Source organism: Poecilia latipinna, unplaced genomic scaffold (assembly GCF_001443285.1).
Source record: "Poecilia latipinna isolate Pla-1442-1.1 unplaced genomic scaffold, P_latipinna-1.0 Scaffold425, whole genome shotgun sequence".
Classification (NCBI taxonomy): Eukaryota; Metazoa; Chordata; class Actinopteri; order Cyprinodontiformes; family Poeciliidae; genus Poecilia; species Poecilia latipinna.
In genome coordinates this window covers 61,925-80,715 of record NW_015113041.1, presented here as the reverse complement: position 1 = coordinate 80,715, position 18,791 = coordinate 61,925, and the positions used below count along the sequence as shown (strand labels likewise).

The 18,791-nt window shown below is 37.2% G+C and overlaps 2 protein-coding genes and 1 long non-coding RNA gene across 4 annotated transcripts; 1 reads left to right on the top strand and 2 right to left on the bottom strand.

Annotated features, from left to right (window-relative positions):
* Positions 1–2,420: 2,420 nt before the first annotated feature.
* On the bottom strand, positions 2,421–7,627 carry lman2la (lectin, mannose-binding 2-like a). Of its 2 annotated transcripts, XM_015037961.1 has the most exons (9): positions 7,408–7,627; positions 6,939–7,057; positions 6,609–6,726; positions 6,448–6,530; positions 6,291–6,323; positions 3,832–3,993; positions 3,628–3,742; positions 3,292–3,417; positions 2,421–3,175 (listed from the first exon to the last, which is right to left on the bottom strand). In XM_015037961.1, the coding sequence occupies exons 1-9, from the start codon at positions 7,604–7,606 to the stop codon at positions 3,033–3,035; spliced, it is 1,098 nt and encodes a 365-aa protein (XP_014893447.1). In that variant the 5' UTR covers positions 7,607–7,627; the 3' UTR covers positions 2,421–3,032. The 2 variants fall into 2 exon arrangements, with proteins under 2 accessions (XP_014893447.1, XP_014893448.1); XM_015037962.1 differs by lacking the exon at positions 6,291–6,323.
* On the top strand, positions 7,135–13,162 carry mtfp1 (mitochondrial fission process 1). The gene is made up of 5 exons (XM_015037966.1): positions 7,135–7,411; positions 9,170–9,340; positions 10,452–10,579; positions 11,274–11,506; positions 12,290–13,162. Exons 1-5 carry the CDS (start codon positions 7,399–7,401, stop codon positions 12,354–12,356), a joined length of 612 nt encoding a protein of 203 aa, XP_014893452.1. The 5' UTR covers positions 7,135–7,398; the 3' UTR covers positions 12,357–13,162.
* Positions 13,163–16,115: 2,953 nt separating this feature from the next.
* LOC106950843 (uncharacterized) lies at positions 16,116–16,463 on the bottom strand. Its single transcript, XR_001425689.1, has 2 exons — positions 16,374–16,463; positions 16,116–16,342 (listed from the first exon to the last, which is right to left on the bottom strand). It is a non-coding gene; the product is annotated as an uncharacterized LOC106950843 (long non-coding RNA).
* Between the last annotated feature and the right edge of the window lie 2,328 nt (positions 16,464–18,791).

Sequence of the window (18,791 nt, the reverse complement as noted above, 5' to 3'; positions counted from 1 at the left end):
CCACTGACTTTATGGTCAGACTAATTGACAAAATGTGATGTCCTGCAACACAGAACCATGAAAAGAAAAGAAATATAAATAGTGATATATGGACACAAATTCTCAGATTTATAATTATATATTGAAAATTTCTGAAACAAATATGTGGCATATTTATACTTTGATACTGTTTACTGACAATATGAAAAGAAATAACAGTTCCCTCCCTGATTTAATGTAATCAAAGGTACTTTTTTTAATTTTGTGAAATAGTGCTTGTGCTATTAACAAAATATACTTATTTTAAAGATACTAAAACAATAAAGTGGACATTTGCAAATATATTTTTGTCCTACAAAATGCCAAAGTGAAATACTTGGGACTAAAAAAGCAGAATTGATTTGTTATATTGAACTGTAGATAAGACACATTTTATTTAAAGAAAAAAAAACACAGAATGCAAATGAGTGTCATGGGAAATAATATGCTAGTCATCTTACAAAAAAGAATCAAACAAATATGAAGCATAAAGATGATGTGCATCAACACCAGCCTGTTGCGTCAGACCTGTATGTGCTGACAGCAAAGATATGCAACACAGACAAGAGACATGTTTGTACTCATAACAAAAGAAACGACAAACAAAAGGTCATTTTAGTGTAAGGAAAAAGAAAGACCGTCTGTAGCAGCTATGTTGCTTACATTCTTAACAAATCTCAAGCCTCTCACAGGAAAAAAAATATCTTTAATAAATATATTTAAAGTTAAATTCTCCCACATTATCTCGTAAATGCCTAAAAACCCAGGCTAGTCGTGTTCAAACTCTGCACTGGTGGAAGCCAGTAGAGATAAAATATCTTCATATCTTTTATCACATCCAACAATAAATTATTTGCCTTCAACACATATGAACATTTTAAAATGAGTTTTACTCAAAACGTAAACAGCAGTCTGGACGACATACAAGCTGAAAAACTGACATTTTCTGGCTCTAAAAAGCACTGAGAGGAGATTGTGTTGCTTCGAGAATGCAAAGCAGCACGGTCTCCTAAACAAGCAGAATATAATCATTTAACAAAATCTTGATATCACCTTTCAAAATAAAATAAAACAAAAACTTCCTTTTTTTTTTGAAATGCACAGTTTTTGCATTTTAAGAAAAATGCATGCAAACCTTAGATTTGGTACTTCAGCATGTTTTTAAGTTAAGATTCTCTTTAAATGTGAATGCATATGGGTTGGCCTCATGCACCATTTCATGAAAAGATTGTGAATTTGGAGGGTGATGAATTTAAGCATAAATGGATGCCATGAAAAATATTGTAAACAGGTTAGAATTCTGCATCAAGATATTTGCTAAATCAGCATTGAATTAAAAACAGTCAGGGGTTCTAATAGGAAGGAGCTTCAACAGACACAAGAAGAAAACTGTCACATATGAGACGGAGAAAATTAAACTTAGCGATCCAGTACATGGATCGCTAAGTGCCCATGGAACAGCTTAAGCTTTTAGCACACGTTACCATGCGATAGTACAAGGTAAGAAGGGAGGCAGTTTTGTTAAAAATCCTGACCAGAACCAAAGTTACATCAATAAACAAGTAGAAAACGCTGAAATTGGGTCCAGAATCCCTTCCTAAGCTAAGATCAAGAAACAGAGTATCCATTAATGCAACATGAAAAATGTGTTACTTAAAATTTGAGATTTATATACAATGTTACCTTCCAGACAAAATTCAGGGAAGGCACTACTAAATTTATCCAGATAATGATAAAAAAACAAAACTGTTACACTAGTTTGCAAACCATCTCAGTTTGTCATAAAAATAACCTATTTGGCCGTCATGCGTTTTTCCTCCCACACAAAATGCACCGATAGCATACAAGTCCACCTCATTTTTCTTAAACTGAAAATATGGTAACTTAAAAGTTCTCTCATAATGTTATTCTTTATCAAACCAAACTTTCAACATCAATTCAACCTTTTGTGCCTCATAACAGCTGGAAGAACCCGAACTAGATTCAATTTAAATTATATTAGATGAATTAAACAAGTTCAAAATAACTACACTAATGTAAAGTATAAATGGACGGATCTTACATAGTATTTCTCTTAAACTTTTTTGTCTTTTTCATAAAGTGCAGCAAGAAGCTTTGGAGTAAATTAAATAATAAATCAACTGTATAAATAATTAAAGTTGAACATCTTTCTCAAGCTCATAATCAAATGCAGTGCTAAAAATGTCAACTGAATGACCAAATTTTAAAATGTTTCATTTATTTACCTTTCGGGTTGGGGAAAGAATACGGCTGCATGATGTAAGGAAAACGTGAAATTCGATGGCAGTGGTGAATGACGCAATAAAGATATGAATAAGACATACAAAAATAAAATTACAGTAATAAACGTATACCACAGATAATGAGCAAACCCTTCCAGCTTCTGGACAAAATGTATTCATTATTTCCATCTCAAAAACGTTTCATTGAAAAAGCTGCTTCTGACTTTGCCGTCTTCTGAAACTTTTCATGCTAAATAAAACAACTTGTGTTACAAAACGTATAGAGGCTTCATGTATCGTACTTCAGTTACTACCTAGCATTTATTGCAGTCCAGGCAGTTCTCTCTAGTCCAGACAGAGATGTTGGGATAACAATAGATTTGCAGTGTATTGTGCAGCCCAGGGAAGACCGACATGCATTTTAAAATTCACACTTTTAACATGGTTGAAATATTGAGAAGTTAATTTAGGCAGTCATCTGGACAACATTATTACATCTAAGGAACTTATGAGTATGTGTAGTGAACATAGCTACTTAGAAGAACTACCAGAGGTGAAAAATGTAAATCCCTCCAGCTGGTTCAGAACCACTGCTGGAAAAATGGCTTCGGTTGCAGGGAAAACCTGTCCTCCTCCTTCCTCCTGTCAAACTGGGTATAAAAACCTGCGCTGCTCCGCCGCTCAGTGGCAGCGTCTTACTTCCCATCTGATCTCAGCTGGGTCGGTGGCCCACAGTAGTCATCATAATCCCTGAGCCCTTTGCGGCGTTCCTCAGTAGAAACGCTTACGCCGGCTCTCGTTCCAGTGGCTGTAGACCACCATGCCGATGACGATGAGGAAGATGCATCCCAGCATGGAGAAGAGCACAGTGAAGAAAATGGCTAATCCACTCATCCCTTCTTCATTCTGACTCACTGCGGAGAAGAGAAAAAACAACAAAGTCAATATGACAGAGAGAGAGAGGATATTAAATGATCTAAATGTGATGGAACAAATGTTTTATTTGGGTTTTTTTGTCCGCATGTCTCACATCTGAGGAGCTCCATGTTGTCCACGCTGGGGATAGTTACTACATCCTGCTCCTCCTCCTCTTCCTCCTTTTTACTCCGCAGCACCGTCAGTTGGTAAAGTTTGAGGGAAATGATGTCATGGTTATCTATCAAGTTTAGAAAAACAAAACATAAATAGTCTGTTTTAGATTTTGAGTCTTCCAAAAATTATTTAACGAGAAAAGATGAGCCAAAACCTTCCTTCTGTTTTGGTCTGTGTGTGTATTTTTACAGATTAACTGGATGAATCTCTGTTTAAATGAAGCAGAACAATTTGCAGTGGCTGATAACATTTTCAGTGCTGTTCAATGATTTACCCGACAGATCTCCGGTGATCGCTGAAGCTCCAAAATAATATCCCAGAGGCAGCCTCACTCCAGGTATGTCCAGACAGTCCCTCCACTCATGCTGACCATCGATGTCTATCATCACCTGCCCCACAGATTGCAGCCAAACAAACGCATTTTTAATTTCTGGCGTAGGCGTTCTTTAGCCGTGTCTCCTTGTCGGCGGTTTCTCACCGTGAGCCTGCGGCGGATATATCGAATGAAGAGGAACGTGTCGTGCTTTTGGTTGCGCACCATGGCGTTGCAGCCACCGAGTTCGGTGGGGCGACCGTCCCGCTCGTGGTCGTAACTAATGGTGCCGTTCCCCACCATGGCAATAACGAACGGGAAGATCCTCTTGTGGTCGAAGAGGGGGAGGAGAGAGACGACAAAGGTACTTCAGGAGAATCTGATTTAAACTCATCTCTCATCAAAAGATGTCGATGCTGATCGCTTTGAGGACGTATACGACTCAAAAAGTTGGTTGCTCTTAGGAAGCTATTTAACTGATGAAACGGCTTTTTCAATAATTTTGATGAATGGAAGGTTGGCCTGTAATTCTGCAGTAGTGATTTGTCCATATTTTTCTTTTTTTAATCAATGGTTTGATAACTGCTGTTTTAAAACCTGGGAGAAAAAAAAAAAACCCGACGAATGGGATGAGTTTACTATTTGAATCAGATCAGATGATTCAGCCAGAACTTTGAAAAGTTGTGGGTAGGATATAAAGCATGCTCCACTTTCAGTACACATTTTTTTCATTTTCCACATGAAATTCAAATATTCATTTTTATTTTAGTGAGTAGTGTTTTTTTTTTTTTTTTTAATGGGGTCATGCAAGTTGACTCCAGTCATGCACTCACATTTTGACAAACAATGATTTCTGGTCACAATACCATCATGATAGCAAAAACAAAATAAAATGCTGAGATGCATCATAAGATATGAGCAAAAACATAAAAAAGTGCAACAATCATTTGTGAATCAGCTATTTTTTTAAGGTTTTATATGAATGAAAGTAGCACAAAGACAAAAAAAAAGTTAAAAACAAAAATTTTAATTATTATTATTATTAATTTATTTATTTTTGTGTTAATGCTGACAAAATGTTTAAAGATTAGGAAACACCTAAATACTTAGTACTAAATACTTCATTTGACAAAATGCTTAACATGGCATATAACCATAATATGAAGATGAATTAACAACAAGGTCAGAAATACGGAAAATAATGCCACAAAAGTTTCTAAAGTCATCATTAGCAGTGATGTTGCTTGTATCTGTATGAAAAACAGACACAATTTCACAGTGGAAATCACAATAGGAGCTCTGAAACATTTCACAGAATCAATGTTTGGGAAAGCAATCCCTATATAGATAAGTCAGGATATTAATAATAGTGATAATAATAAAATAAAAAAATGTACCCAGGATGTAGTCTTTTCTTATCTCATTTCCTTTTCAGAATGAAAAAATATCTAAAACTGAATCTGTGATGGTCTTGTTTTTCTTGCTACTAAATAAGTATGTGCTGCCATCTAGATGCTCATTTCAGTAAAGACCTTTTTAAAATGGCATAAACCCAATGCACATCTCACATGTTAAAACATAAATGTGCAGGGCTGAGAAAAAGTATTTACACCCCGCTTACAAATTGTTTATTGTATGAAAATAAACTTTCATACAACTTTTTTTTTTAGGTTTTATGTGATAATCCAAGATAAAGTGGTGTGTCTTTGTGAAATGAAAGGAAAAGTAAAGTTGTTTTTTTTTACATATTAAAAGCTCAAGAGAGGAAAATCTGTCAAGCACTCTACTCTGCTGACCTTTTCTGAAAGCTGAATGAAAGTAGGAGCAGGACAAACATGTCAAAGATGCTCTGGCTAGATGAGACCAAACTGTTACTTTTGTAACATCACACTGAAAAAATAATAAATCATTAAAAAAAAGCTGCTAGAGGTTGCAAAATACTTGAGACTGGGATGAAGATTCACCTCCCAGCAAAACAACAACCTTAAACATACAAACACAACTACTATGAAATAGTTTTGATTGAAGCAAATTTATAAAGGCCCAGACTTGATTTCTCAAAGTTGCTCTCCATTAAAGATGACTGGACTTTATCTCTTTTTGATGTTTTTAATGTTTCTATCTTTTCTTTTTATTACTTTCTTTTTATTTCTCTTGATGCAGCAAAGTTGCTCTAAAAGTTGCATTGAAAGTCCATTAAAAATGCCAACTTTGCATTAAATTATCATAATTTACTAAATCATGCAAAGTCAGCACTTTTAATGGACTTTTAAAGCAACTTTGCAAAGTGTCATTATTTACCGAATGACACTTTATGACAACTGTCATAAGCATTCATAAAGACTTCTTATTGTTCATGACAGATGTTATGTCATGTTTATGACAGTGTCATGTCAGTCTTATGCACACCCCTTCAAATAAAGTGTTACCTTTGTTTCTTATTTAATGTTGGATATAAAACAATTTAAATGTCTTGTGAAATGTTAGAGTGAGTAAAACAGTGAGTGAACCACACAGCAAACCATGCAGGAACAAAAAATATTACAAACCAAAATGTTTTGGGAGCGACATGCAACTCTAGGATGGATTTCCATTGCAATGTTCTAAACACAGAACCCGGTTACCTGTGTGCGGGGGGTGTATCTCTTCTTCTGCGCCTGTGTCCAAATGATTGCACAAAGAACACAAGCACAGCCCCTTTACACGAATCTGCAACAACACCTTGCAAGTGTGAGGCGCTAGTTCACTGGCCCGACTTTAGGCAGGACTGCTGAAGCATACCTCTATGTACTTCTCCTCGTTGGGATAGGTGTCCACAAACACACCCAGGCCAGTGAAGTTGTCCATGTTTCCAAATACAGGACCTGGAGGCACATCAAAGTAAAGTGTTATAGAAATAGTGTGAGTTAAAGCTACATTGCATTATGTCTGATCATAATCACCTTTCTGCATGCGCTCCTTGGTATACCAAATGGCCAGACCGTCACCATTGAGGTTCTTCTTTCCTTGCCCATGAACCTTAAAGTGCACCTGCATCTCCCAGTCCTTTAAGTGGCATGGCTAAAAGACGGAGCAAAAGGTAAAGTGACATCAAACAGAAGAATATTAAAAGAAACCTTTAGTTTTGCTTTAATTTCTAAAGCAAATGTTGCTCTACATAGGAGAAATTTGTTATGCTAACATTAGAGCTAAGAGAGAGAGACTGACTGGTCTACTAGCATCAATCACGTAAAACAGTAAATCAATTATTAGAAATAGATTGTGCTACTCACAATGCGGCTCCATACTGCCCCCTGTCTGCTCTGCATGTCCGGTGTGAGTCGCACCTGGTCAGTGGTTACCATGGCATCCCCCATCAGCTCCCAGTGGGAGGAGCCTAAAGATCCCACACCTGCGACCGCAAACGATACAATCATTACTAAAGAGCTGACTACACCAAAGCAGGTCTCCTTAGTCAGCCAAAAAAAAGACAAAAAAAAGAAAGAGCTGGCACAATAACGACAGAGACAAAACAGATTAAGAGAGAATAATAATAGTATGGTAACGCAGCAGTAAAGTATAACAGCTAAATCTAAGATGGGAAGCTGTATTCTGTCCGAAAAAGACTTCCGTACATGTTAAGCTGCGAGCGATACATTTTAACAAAGGTGTCGTTTATTTACTGAAAGCATCCTTCTGGAAACATCTGTCCTCCAGACTGTCCCCCACCCCTGCATCGCTTTTCCTGGACGGATGACATACCTTGGTAAGGCTTGGAGAGGGAAAACTCCCGCTTCAGGAACTCTTCCATTTCATGGTCATCGTCGGAAAAACACAGACTTACAAATAAAAGAAGGAAAGTAAAAATTAAATGCAGTTTGTACGGCATTATGTTCCATCTGGACATAACGTTCAGCTGTGATTTGGAGCGGCTGAGCTTGCTACTGTTAACGGCAGCCATGGTGGGTCAAAACTCACGTAACTCGAAGAACGCAAGCTTCGTCACTATTGGGCCACCGTGTTGTTGTTTGGCCCATTTTAATTGGTTAATATGATTGTCAGTCATAATACGTGATTATAATTGGTCGCATTATTTTACAAACAGAAATGAATAATTACAGTCTCCATCTACGAATCCTTGGAAACAAACAACTGTTTAAAAGTTTGCAATGGTAAATTTTCTGAATTGTGTACTTTCAGGCAATATAAAAATATCCATATTTTAAAGAAATATCTTTATGAAATTGATATTTAATTGTTGACAGGTATTCAAAAATAATAGATCAAACGGTATTAGAGAAACTAGCTTTATTTTACATTAAGCAATCCATTCTTTTAAACATTGGGAGTGTGAACTGCCCTTTATTTAGATTGCGGAAAATTCTAACTTTTCACTGCACTGGTAAAAGAAACATAAATTATCAAATAAATTTGTCAGTGAACACATCAATAAAACATTTAAGTAGTGCTTGTTAAATAAAATGCATGATGTTTAATAGACGAATTAACTAGATTAAGAGTATCAACAATCTGTTAGTACAGTTACAATGACGTTATTGACATCTTGGTTTTTCAGAAGGGCAGAATCATTATAGGTAAAAAATAAATGGCGGTTGTCAAGATGTTTGTTTCACATTAAACAAACAGCAGATCAAGTTCCATGACAACCTATTACAGCAACCTGAGTTTAGCACATAACTATCCACTGACAATATAAATTTGCACTGATACAATATAAGTTTCTAGGTATCACATATTACATGAGACCAACCCTGTCATAGAATTTATTGCCTTTATTTTCTGTATATGTATTTTACAACTCTGTTGACCTCTTTTCATGTCACATATAGGTTTGAATGGGAAGTCCAGCATGTTGTGTTCAAAGCACCTGCATGGTGCAGGGACTTCCTTGGTGAATCACAATCGGTGCACACCACCAGTGTTTCACTCTTTGCAGTATGCTTGCAACTTTGGCTATTTTGTACCCATTTTTTTTCCATTGACCAGGAATTTTTAGTTCATCCACAACTTGGTAAATTTATGTATTATATATGCAAGAAAATATAACTTCAATAAAGATAACAACAGACGGTCCCTTAGAGTTATTTTGGTTTGAGCAGGGGTCGTAATGTGTCATATTTCTAAGAGTCGGCAGGCCCAAATGGGGATCAGAAACAAAATAAGTGGAAATAGAGGTGTAAAGTTCTCAGACAGTATTTAATTACTTGTCATATTTGAACATTTTTATGACTTTCAATTTAACCATTATTGACAAAAAATACTGAACTAAAATGAAAATAAATGGTTGAAATTGTACATGCATACAAAATAGCTTGTTCATGTAGTGGAACTATGAAAGGAGGAAATAACAATGTACATGAACAAAATGAGCAAATGAATTATATTTGTTTTTAGTTATGACATTTATTAATAATGCCTTATTGATTCACTGATTTTATTAAATCGTGGCACTTTTGATGCTCCATATATTGGATTTTTGTTCTGTAACCTATTGTACTGCCAGTCGGATGCTGTGGGAAAGACCGCGCCCCCTTCACGACCCTGCTAGTTCGTCGGATCCCGTCACGCGTCGTGCATTTGTGGACATCATTCGGGGATGGAGTAGAGGGAAGTATGGGTCCAAGCGAAGAAAAAACGGTCGACATTTATCGTGACACATGGGTCCGCTTTTTAGGTATGTATTTGAAGTGACTTGCTGTGTAAGAAAACAGAGCACATAAGGACACCGTAACTGTCGGAACACCGTAGCTTTTAGCAGAGTTAGCATAGTTGGCTACCCGCTCTTTTAAAGCTATATTTGTAGCAAACCTGGCGTCTGAAGGATAGTTTGTTACCAGAGGACACAAAGTGTGTCTTACATTGTTCAGAAAATTGTCTCTGATGTTGTAAAACGAAACGAATGGCTGAATATTTAGGCTCGAATAGTCTTTTTAGCTCTGTATTAAGGCGTTCTGCACAGTCGTTCAGCAAGTTTAGGCAGTGACTCATAACTACAAAGAAGGAACATTATACTTCCTCTGAGTCGAATTGAGACTCCCGTCTGATTGTTCTGCAGATAGAATTCAGCATCAGTACAGTGACTTTTGTCTCTGTTAGTACTGTAAACATTTAAAGTAAAGGGCATGAGCAGTATCCGGTCTGAAGGGCATTTTATGCATCTACTGCAGCAGTTCCTCCCTCTTACTGGGGGGCAGTATCAATGTACTGACATGGAAATCTGTTCATCCCCCTTATAAAATCATAATCTGCTAGCTTTCAGCTCTAATCCTGTCTGTTAAGGAATTATCTCCATGTCTATATTTAGGATTGTGCACACAGAAATCTGGAAATATTTGCACATTTTTTCGAACATTGTTGTGTTATACAAATCAAGACTTGTAGTTGTTTGTATGACTTTCAGTTTTTTGGTTTGTTTGCGTAAAAATAAGGGAAAAATCATTAACCAAATGTGATTTGAATTATAACTATGTACTTGCATGTCTCTTAACTTACGTTTGTACATCTTTGACCTGCATATCAAATACAAATATTGCTGACATGTTTATGTATCACAAATAGACTGTGGGTGTTCAGTTGTTCTGTGAGTATGTAATACTAACATCTCTAGGCATTTCCATTTCCTGGTTTAAAAAAAAAAAACTCATAGAAAACTCAGTTATGTCATCAAGTGTTGGGTGTCCAGATCTAAAAACAGACGCTTGGGTTGCAGAAACAAGACTATTCTTACATCTGGAGAACACAACAAGGTTAAACTCCTAACTGCATCTATTTTTGTATTCCCCCAGGCTATGCCAATGAAGTCGGGGAGGCCTTCCGTGCGCTGGTGCCAGTGAGCTTTGTTTGGGGCAGCTATGCTGTGGCCACTGCTTATGTTACCGCAGATGCAGTGGACAAAGGCAAAAAAGCAGCTGTGGTAAGACATTACCCTTTATTTATTGTATTTTCATTAAGAAAATTTGGTAATAGCTAGGCCTGTCACAATAAGAAAACATGCTGGACGATAAATTGTCCCAGAAATCATTGAGAAAAATTATAATATTGACATTTTGAGACATTTAGAACACTCCACACTTTAATGGAGTAATATTTTAAATATCAAAAATAAAACGCAACCAAAAACAATACATAAAAGGAAATTCAAACCACACACAACCAAAATGGATTTCAAGTCCCTGTAAACAAAATTGTCCTTCAAAAATGTTAATAATCAGCACTGATTAACTGCTTATTGCTACAGGCTTAGTAATGACATTTAAATTATTAATTTGTAGGTAAGAAAATCAGCTTCTATTTCCACAGTTTACAAATCTGGTCAGAGTAAAATAACTATTGCTTTCCATGCCTTTAAATTAGACACATGAACTACAGCCTCAATAATAATAATAATACAATCATCACTTAAAATATATTGTGGAGCGTGCAATTTCAGTTTTATTACACTTAAAAAAAACAGGTAAATGTGATTTTCTGTTTATGTAAGTTTAAAGCAGGAAACAAGGATACAATGCACCACCAGATAATAAAAAAAAACAAAAAACACTCCAGTTATTATGTCCACCCACTGAGTCTCTATGCTTCCTCCTCTGCTCCTCCATCTGTCCCTCCAGGCCCACGGAGACAATCCAGGGAAGACGACACGAGTGGCAGTAGCGGTCGTGGACACGTTTGTGTGGCAGGCCCTGGCCTCTGTGATCATCCCGGGCTTCACCATTAACCGGGTGTGCGCTGCGTCCCTGTATCTGCTGGGCAAGTCCACCAAGTGGCCTCTGCCTGTTCGCAAGTGGACCACCACAGCTATTGGGCTCTCCACCATCCCCTTCATCATCACTCCAATAGACAGGTTGGCAGACGACGTGTGTTTGTCCCGGTCGTATCTGGATCATGTGTAAATTGCAGTAAGACTTCACAGTTGAGGTTTTGACTTGTGATTAGTCATTTTAGCTGTTCTTGCTGCTACCTTGACAAATTAACCTTGACACATATTTTATTTTTAGCACACTGGCAAACCCCAGCAAGATGACGGCTACAGTGTAAAGCTGGGTTTACCGGGTAGCAACTCTTCACTGTCCTCCATGATTATATGCAGCCTTTTTGAGATGAATAACAAGAACCCTTGAAGTCAACTTTCAATGCAACAGAATCATCTCACAGCAAACATTTTTGAAAAATCAAACTTTAAGTCAGTGTAGGATTTATTTCTTCAGGGAGGATATAAAAAAAAATCTGAATCAAGAATATGCTGTTTTTACCAGCAGCAACATTATTGGTACTTTTAGAAAATCCTAAATGTAAACGTCACATGTAGTGGAGAAAAGTTAGGTGATATCCAAATGAGACTTTCCCCAACATACGGAACAAAGTGATGCATTTAAAAAATATATTTTTTGTTATTTTTTTAAATGAATATTTAATTAATACATCTACTTTAATTATGCATATTTTATATAATTAATATTTTTGGTGTACTGTAATCAAATTTTTAAATCTGAAAACAGTCAAAAAATTTTAATTCCTTAACCTTTGAGCCACTTTGAGTCTCAGTTTACCATCTCAGTTTGTGTCGTAAGTTTAAGTTCAACATGATGCATTATTTATCACATGTTCTACTCTGTGCACACTGTAGGTCAGTGGATTTCCTGCTGGACTCGAGCCTTAGGAAGGTCTACAACGATGGAAAGAAGCACGAATAAAGAGGATCATGCAGACTGGAAGCACACCAGTCTGCAAACTTGCACCAATTATGCAGACACTCTGGAAAGCAACCATGTCATGGTGGAAGATTTCAAACTCGCTTAGTGATATAACTGTATTACCATAATTTTTATGACGGAGCCGGATATTTATGTATAAGGTCAGGTGATTTAAAGGGAAATCCTGCTCCAGAGTAGGCTCAGTTTTAACCTCAGGGCAGTGTGGGTTGTATTACCAAAAATAAATCTTAATGAGAATGTAGTAATATAGAAATAATACTACATCTTCACTTTACCTGCTTGTTTAGCTTAGGTATAATAACAAATTTCTATAAGACAAGGAAAACTTCAAATGTTGCCATCTTTCAAAAGAGAACTGATATTTTTTACTGTAGCTTGTGAAGCAGCACTTAATAACTAAACATCAAGGTGCATTTGTATCAGTGAACTCTTGGTGTGTTATAATTAGCCATATTCAAAGGCACTGTAGTACAATGGTAGGTCAATGAGCCAGGTCACTGTCAAAGTTTTTCCTTTGCTTCTTTTTGAAGATAAAGGTTTCTGTTACTGAAAAAAAAAACTGCAGCACTTAAGAGATGTTACTTGGTTCACTTTTTCAATCTTTTTTTTTCTTTTAAGGTTAATGAGCTTTCACTGATAGCCTTCTTTACACAGTAGTTCCAGCTTCTTTGATTCTATGCACTATAAAATCAGTTTACATTTAGAAATGGCAATTTTAGATCATGTAATACCGTATACAGTACTGAGTTTTATATCTACTGTAGGTATACTCTGCCTGAGCCAATGAAAAAGCAAAACTGTGCAATTTGACTTTACCTCCAAAGGCTGGGCATTGAAATCACATTTAGTTTTTCAGTTCACAGATTAGGTACGTCACACATTAGGTAATAGTGATCTCTGAATAGATATTAGGAATGAATAACACATTTTAAGATACCGTTTGTCAAAATTGTGAAACTTTAAGTCAGATGCTGCAATTCATAATGAGCTATGCAAGGGAAACATTGTGCGTACAGATGAGTTTAAAATTGCGAGAATTGTTTCCTGCATTTAAAAAATATCCTCAATTTACAAATATTTAGAAATTAAGAAGGAAAATCTGATAACAAGAACTGCAGGCATCTGAGAACGCTACTCCAGGCCATCTGTTTAAAGGGGCAGTATTATGTAAAATTGACTTTTTTGAGCTTTATATTGTGTTCTAATGTTATTCCCTCATCAAAATCATACCTGGAGTGTTGCTTTGATTCTTTCATTTACGTTTGAGCCATCCTCGAATCTCCAACAGCAGCCAATCAGGTGTGCAAAACGCTTCCACGCAGCTCCTCCTTGCAGCTGCGGTTTCCACCTCAGAGCACCCGTTCCCTCTCATTCCCCCACTCAGTCCCTCCAGACTAGTCAGCAGCAATTAGCAAACACCTAATGGAACTGCACATCTGCTGAGCTCATCATAGGAGCTACTTCTCAGTGCACCGTTCCTAAGATCGACATTAAAGGCTTAACGAAAAAACATTGTGGTGACTTCCTGAAGGCAGAGGATCAGAAAGAGCAGGAGTTTCTTAAAGACACAGAGGCCCAATTTCAAGGTGTTAAATTGCAAAGTCAAATTTCTTTTGAGTCATGTNTGGTNTATATAGCATTTTTATAACTGAAGGTAACATATTTACTATACTTAATTGTGCTATAAATTGACACTATACCCACAATGTACATTGTACTGCCCCTTTAATATGTTGCCTCTTGTTTTTCATTTCCGTTTATTTGTGGTTAGCAAAAACTTTGCTACAAGTTTGGGTGTCGACATCAGCAATTAGCACAACTTTGTCGTGGGACGACTTGACAGCATAAATGTCTTTACCGTGCCGATTGTTTTACACATTTAAGCACACATTGTGTTCTTTATGCATAAGTATGTTTGCCAGACATTTTAATTCATCAAAGCAGGAAAACTAGAGGTCCAAGTCCAAATGCAGTAAATTCAAACTGAGCCACAATATTTGATATATTTTTATTTGACCTTTCCTGATATGATGTTAAAATGTCTGCCACTAACAAAAAGAGATGACCTGCCTTGCAACACATCGATATTCACATGACATTTTAACATTTCTGATTTTAAAAGGTTTTAGAAATTGTATTTTAGAAATTTTTACTTTTTGATCAATGTGACCTTGAGTCACATTTTTAGCCTTAGCTGAAAAGAAATGTACAGTTTGTTTCATTGCTGTTGTTCACATTGTGGGGACACAGATCTGACATACAAAGTTAAATTCATTTGTATGATGAACATGTGCAATCTTCATATTCTGTTGTTTTTGGGCTGTGGGGAAATAAAATATGGACTGACTGAAATATCCCAGCCTGGGGTCTTTCTGCATGGAGTTTGCATGTTTTCTCTGTGGCTGTGTTCTCTCTGGGTACTTCCATCCACAGTCCATGAACGTGACTGGTGGTTATGGTTTTGAATTCTCTAATTCACCCTTGGTGTGTGTGGCTCTGTGGTGGACTGGCAACCTGTCCAGGCCTCTTGCTCAAAAACTGCTAGAGATAGGCACCAGTCCCCCACTCTGCAACACTGCAAGGATGAGTAGTAATAGCCAATGGATGTCTGGATGGATACTTATTTAACACTGCATTCAAGTCAATGGACAGGACTGCAGTTTATAGTCAGCTTGAAGATTTCTAATCATGATTCTTGTGTGCAAATTCATCACAGTCAGTATTATCATTGTTGTGTAGCCACAGCTACATTTTAAACTATTTCTTGGTATAATGCACAAAATAACAGTAAGCCATCCAGAAAAAATATTTAGGGTTTATTATTAAATATTTGATTAATGATTTGATCAGGATTTAAATTTTAAGATATAAATCCGCATATGTCTGAACACATTCATTTACTAGTTTTGAGTTATGACCTGCACATACATACCTATCACCTGTCATCTGTAGGCCAATGAAATGGGGCTTTTCAAAGAAGTAGAAAACCAGCTGACCCAGGAGCCGAGGTTATTGGTCCTCATTGAGCCAGAGCACAGCTGATTCCACTTGTGCTGACACAGAGTGCAAATAAAAGGCAAAGGAAATTGCCAAGGGTTTCAGTGCAGTCATGTTCATGGTCTATTTTGTGCTTGTGGCCCATTTGGCCATGTCAACTGTTCTGGCAGGTAAGAAGGTGACATTGTTTTGTAGCTAGTTAGTCAGTGACTGACTTCTGCATTATGCTTTCATGCTTGTGCTATCTTGCCCAGGCTCTCTTGTCTTTGTTAATGGACGCTGGATAACTCAGTTGGATAATGAAGAGTATTACAATGTGATGGACGGTACTGCTACACCAGATGAAAGTGTGTTGCCTGACAACTCCTCAGAAGAAGATGGACTGTTGCCGCTTGAAATCTTCAATTTGCAAACGACTCCAGAATCTTCTCTGCTGTTGGGTGAAGGTGGCTGCTTTTTTGCTAAAAGTCGCATATCTCAGCTTTGAGGACATCTTGGCATAACTCTTGTTTGTCTCCCTCAGATTCTAATGAAGTTCATGACTCCAGAGTGTGGAAGACTGTTGTTGTAACAGCTGTATTGCTGGTGTCTCTTGTGGGATGCCTGGGCACAGCTTATTACTTTTGCATCTGGAGAGGAGGCAGGATTCATTATATGCCTCAGAAGACCTATGCCTAAATATAAAATAAAGCCTCTTATGGTTCAAATTTTTACATTTTCAGTCTCATTTAACTTGAGTCTTTATTTAATGTGTATTTCTCCTTGCACTAGCAGTATAACTTCTATGAAACTTTAAACTCGTTGCACAGTGGGAGGAGAAGACGCACTGCCTTCCAGTGGCATCAGAGCCAGGAGGAGGGTGTTGGTGCTGTCATCTTCATGTTGTTGCCCATATACCCTCTCTCGCCTATTGGGAGTGCGAGGCCAGCTGTGGCCACAGATAACTGAGGCTAAACTTTTTCCTGCAACTGTTTCTCTGTCGGTAGCAGAGTGGGTTACATGGCCGTTTAGCTTTGAACACCAGAAATTTTGAGTCTGCTTAAATTTATTGGCTAATAAATCCCTGTAAATATTTGTCCTTAGTCAATGTATACATTTACAAAGAAACTCTCAAAGTACAATTTTTTGTTTTCTTGCCTATCAGAGACATGACATCAAAAAGCCACTAGATGTCAGTATTGACACTTATTGTGCCATCTGTGCACGCTGGATGGGTACACTGATCCTGCCTTTGGTCACTTATTTTTGATCAAAGTACAATATTTAAAATTTACTTGAAGCATTTGACGAATTTCTGCAATTTTTTTTCCCCCCCATAATTTATTGACATTCACTAACCAACAGTCAAGCTCAACTTTTAGCCTCGGATGACCGTAATACCTGAAGGCTCTGTACCTTTCTCTGTCACAATGATTTAAATGTTTCCCTTCAGTTATTAAATGCAACTCCCATAAATTCTTCAGCGAGTCTGTATTTTCTCTTATAACCATCAATCCCTCCTCTGCTTTTCTTTTAGTCTTCGCTTTAACGTCTTGTTGGATGCCTCTGGCAAGCGTTTTGGACTTCATACAAATTCATCTCGATCAGAGTTATGGCAGAAGTGGCTGTCAGGCTGTTGGCGAAAACCAGTGTACTGCTAAGAGTAGAGAGTAATGTTTTAATTCAGTGTCAGGCAAGTGAGCACAGATCAAACCCACAAACATTTATAAGTCCTCCTTGAGCAATATCAGGTGGCATTAGGGGGCCCAAGGAGACAAAAAGCTGATGAATTAATCTCCCTTGCTGTGATGGATGAGCCTGTTCACAGGGGGTTGGAAAACGCCAGCATTGTTCATCTGTCACTCCAATTGCCATGTCCCTCTATGATTTGTGCCTGTGTTGTGAAGGCCACAAGTGGCCAAAAGACCTCCCTTTCTCCTTCTCACTTGTCTCCCCCCTTTCTTTCTTTTTCTCAAAACTCCTCAGCTGCTCATTTGCACCCTCACAACTGACCCTAATATCCATATGCAAAACTAGTCTTTTCATTTCCAATAAGCTATGATAAATATCAATCACACTGAGCAGATTTTATGGCATGGCTGGACGGGAGATAAGAATTTGTTGCATTTTCAGAATGTTGCTGACCAGCACAAGATGCAAGAATGTACAAGTTTAAAAGTTGTTCGGACTTTTCAGAACAGCGCAGCAAAGCCACTGATGTGCAGATGTTTGATTATATCACAATTATCACTTCAAAACAAAGTCATCATTGTACACCATCAATTGGGAAAGCAATCTTTAAAAGAGCAGAAAATATAAGTACAATCCCGGATTTACCAGGTTATATGACGCACTAACATGAAGTCATAGAAAAGACACATGGTTTAGATTTGTGTTTTTTTTTTAATTCACTGTGTTTTTATATTTTCCAAGGCATATAAATATTTAATCTAAGTACCATATTTTAAGGACTATAAGCCGCTACTTTTTTTTCCTATGCTTTGAACCATGCGACTTATACCCCAGTGTGACTTTTCTGTGAATTTTTCTTCAACCACCAGGGAGCGCTTTAGCAGGAAGTGAATCATTGGAAGTCAAAATTGTAAATCAAAGAAGAAAGTGCTAATTTTCATCGATTCTAGAACAAGCACATGCTAGCAGCAGGCACGACAGAGAAATGTCTTCCCCTAATCATGGAAACAATACCAAGAAGTTTATATGATGGAGTTGAGGGCTAAAGATCTGGCAGTACAGGAGGGAAATAGAGCCGCTGCACGTAAACTCGGCATGAACGAATCCAAGGTTCGGCGTTGGAGAAACCGAGAGTGGCCGAGATAGCAGCGGCTTATAGCCCATTACATTTCCAGTTTTTTTCCCTTTTTTTTTTTTAACTTTGTAGATGCAGCTTATAGTGAGGTGAGCTCTACAGTCCGGAAAATACGGTATTTTAGCTCATCATTCCTCTTCGTTGTGATGCACACTCAAAGCAGTTTTATGTATTCTAATCTGCTTTAGTGATATGGTTTATTGTTGTTGATTTTGAAAGGATCTTGTTTTTTTTTAATAGAATCGTTGTTTTCTTGGGTTTATTTAGGGCTCCTGGAAAAATAATGAATTGCACTACATTTTATGCTATCTGCCAATTTTTATAGCTAATGTGTAGTTATGGTTGTTTTCTTTATAAACTTCAGGCACACTCCCTTATTCTTTTGTTCTTAGTTTTCCTTTCAAAGGAAGCTGTCCTGCTTAAGGCTAACAAGTGATTCAATGGAGAATCCATTTTCTTCAGTGCTTGTGTGCCAAGAGTTGATTACAAATTCAGATCTAATCATTTATCAGATAACCTGCTGCTAGAGCAAGAAAAAAAAAAAAAAAAAAAAACACAAAAAAAACAAAAAAAAAAAACAATACCTGCGGGAAAATTTAAGAAAATAAAAA

Coding starts and splice junctions, on each gene's coding strand:
- mtfp1 (XM_015037966.1), top strand. Junction 9,341..10,451: donor CACATGGGTCCGCTTTTTAG/GTATGTATTTGA, acceptor GTATTCCCCCAG/GCTATGCCAATGAAGTCGGG. Junction 11,507..12,289: donor ATCATCACTCCAATAGACAG/GTTGGCAGACGA, acceptor TGCACACTGTAG/GTCAGTGGATTTCCTGCTGG.
- lman2la (XM_015037961.1), bottom strand. CDS start 7,606: ATGGCTGCCGTTAACAGTAGCAAGCTCAGCCGCTCCAAATCACAGCTG. Junction 3,994..6,290: donor GATACACCCCCCGCACACAG/GTAACCGGGTTC, acceptor TTCGACCACAAG/AGGATCTTCCCGTTCGTTAT. Junction 3,418..3,627: donor GATCACCGGAGATCTGTCGG/GTAAATCATTGA, acceptor TAAACTTGATAG/ATAACCATGACATCATTTCC.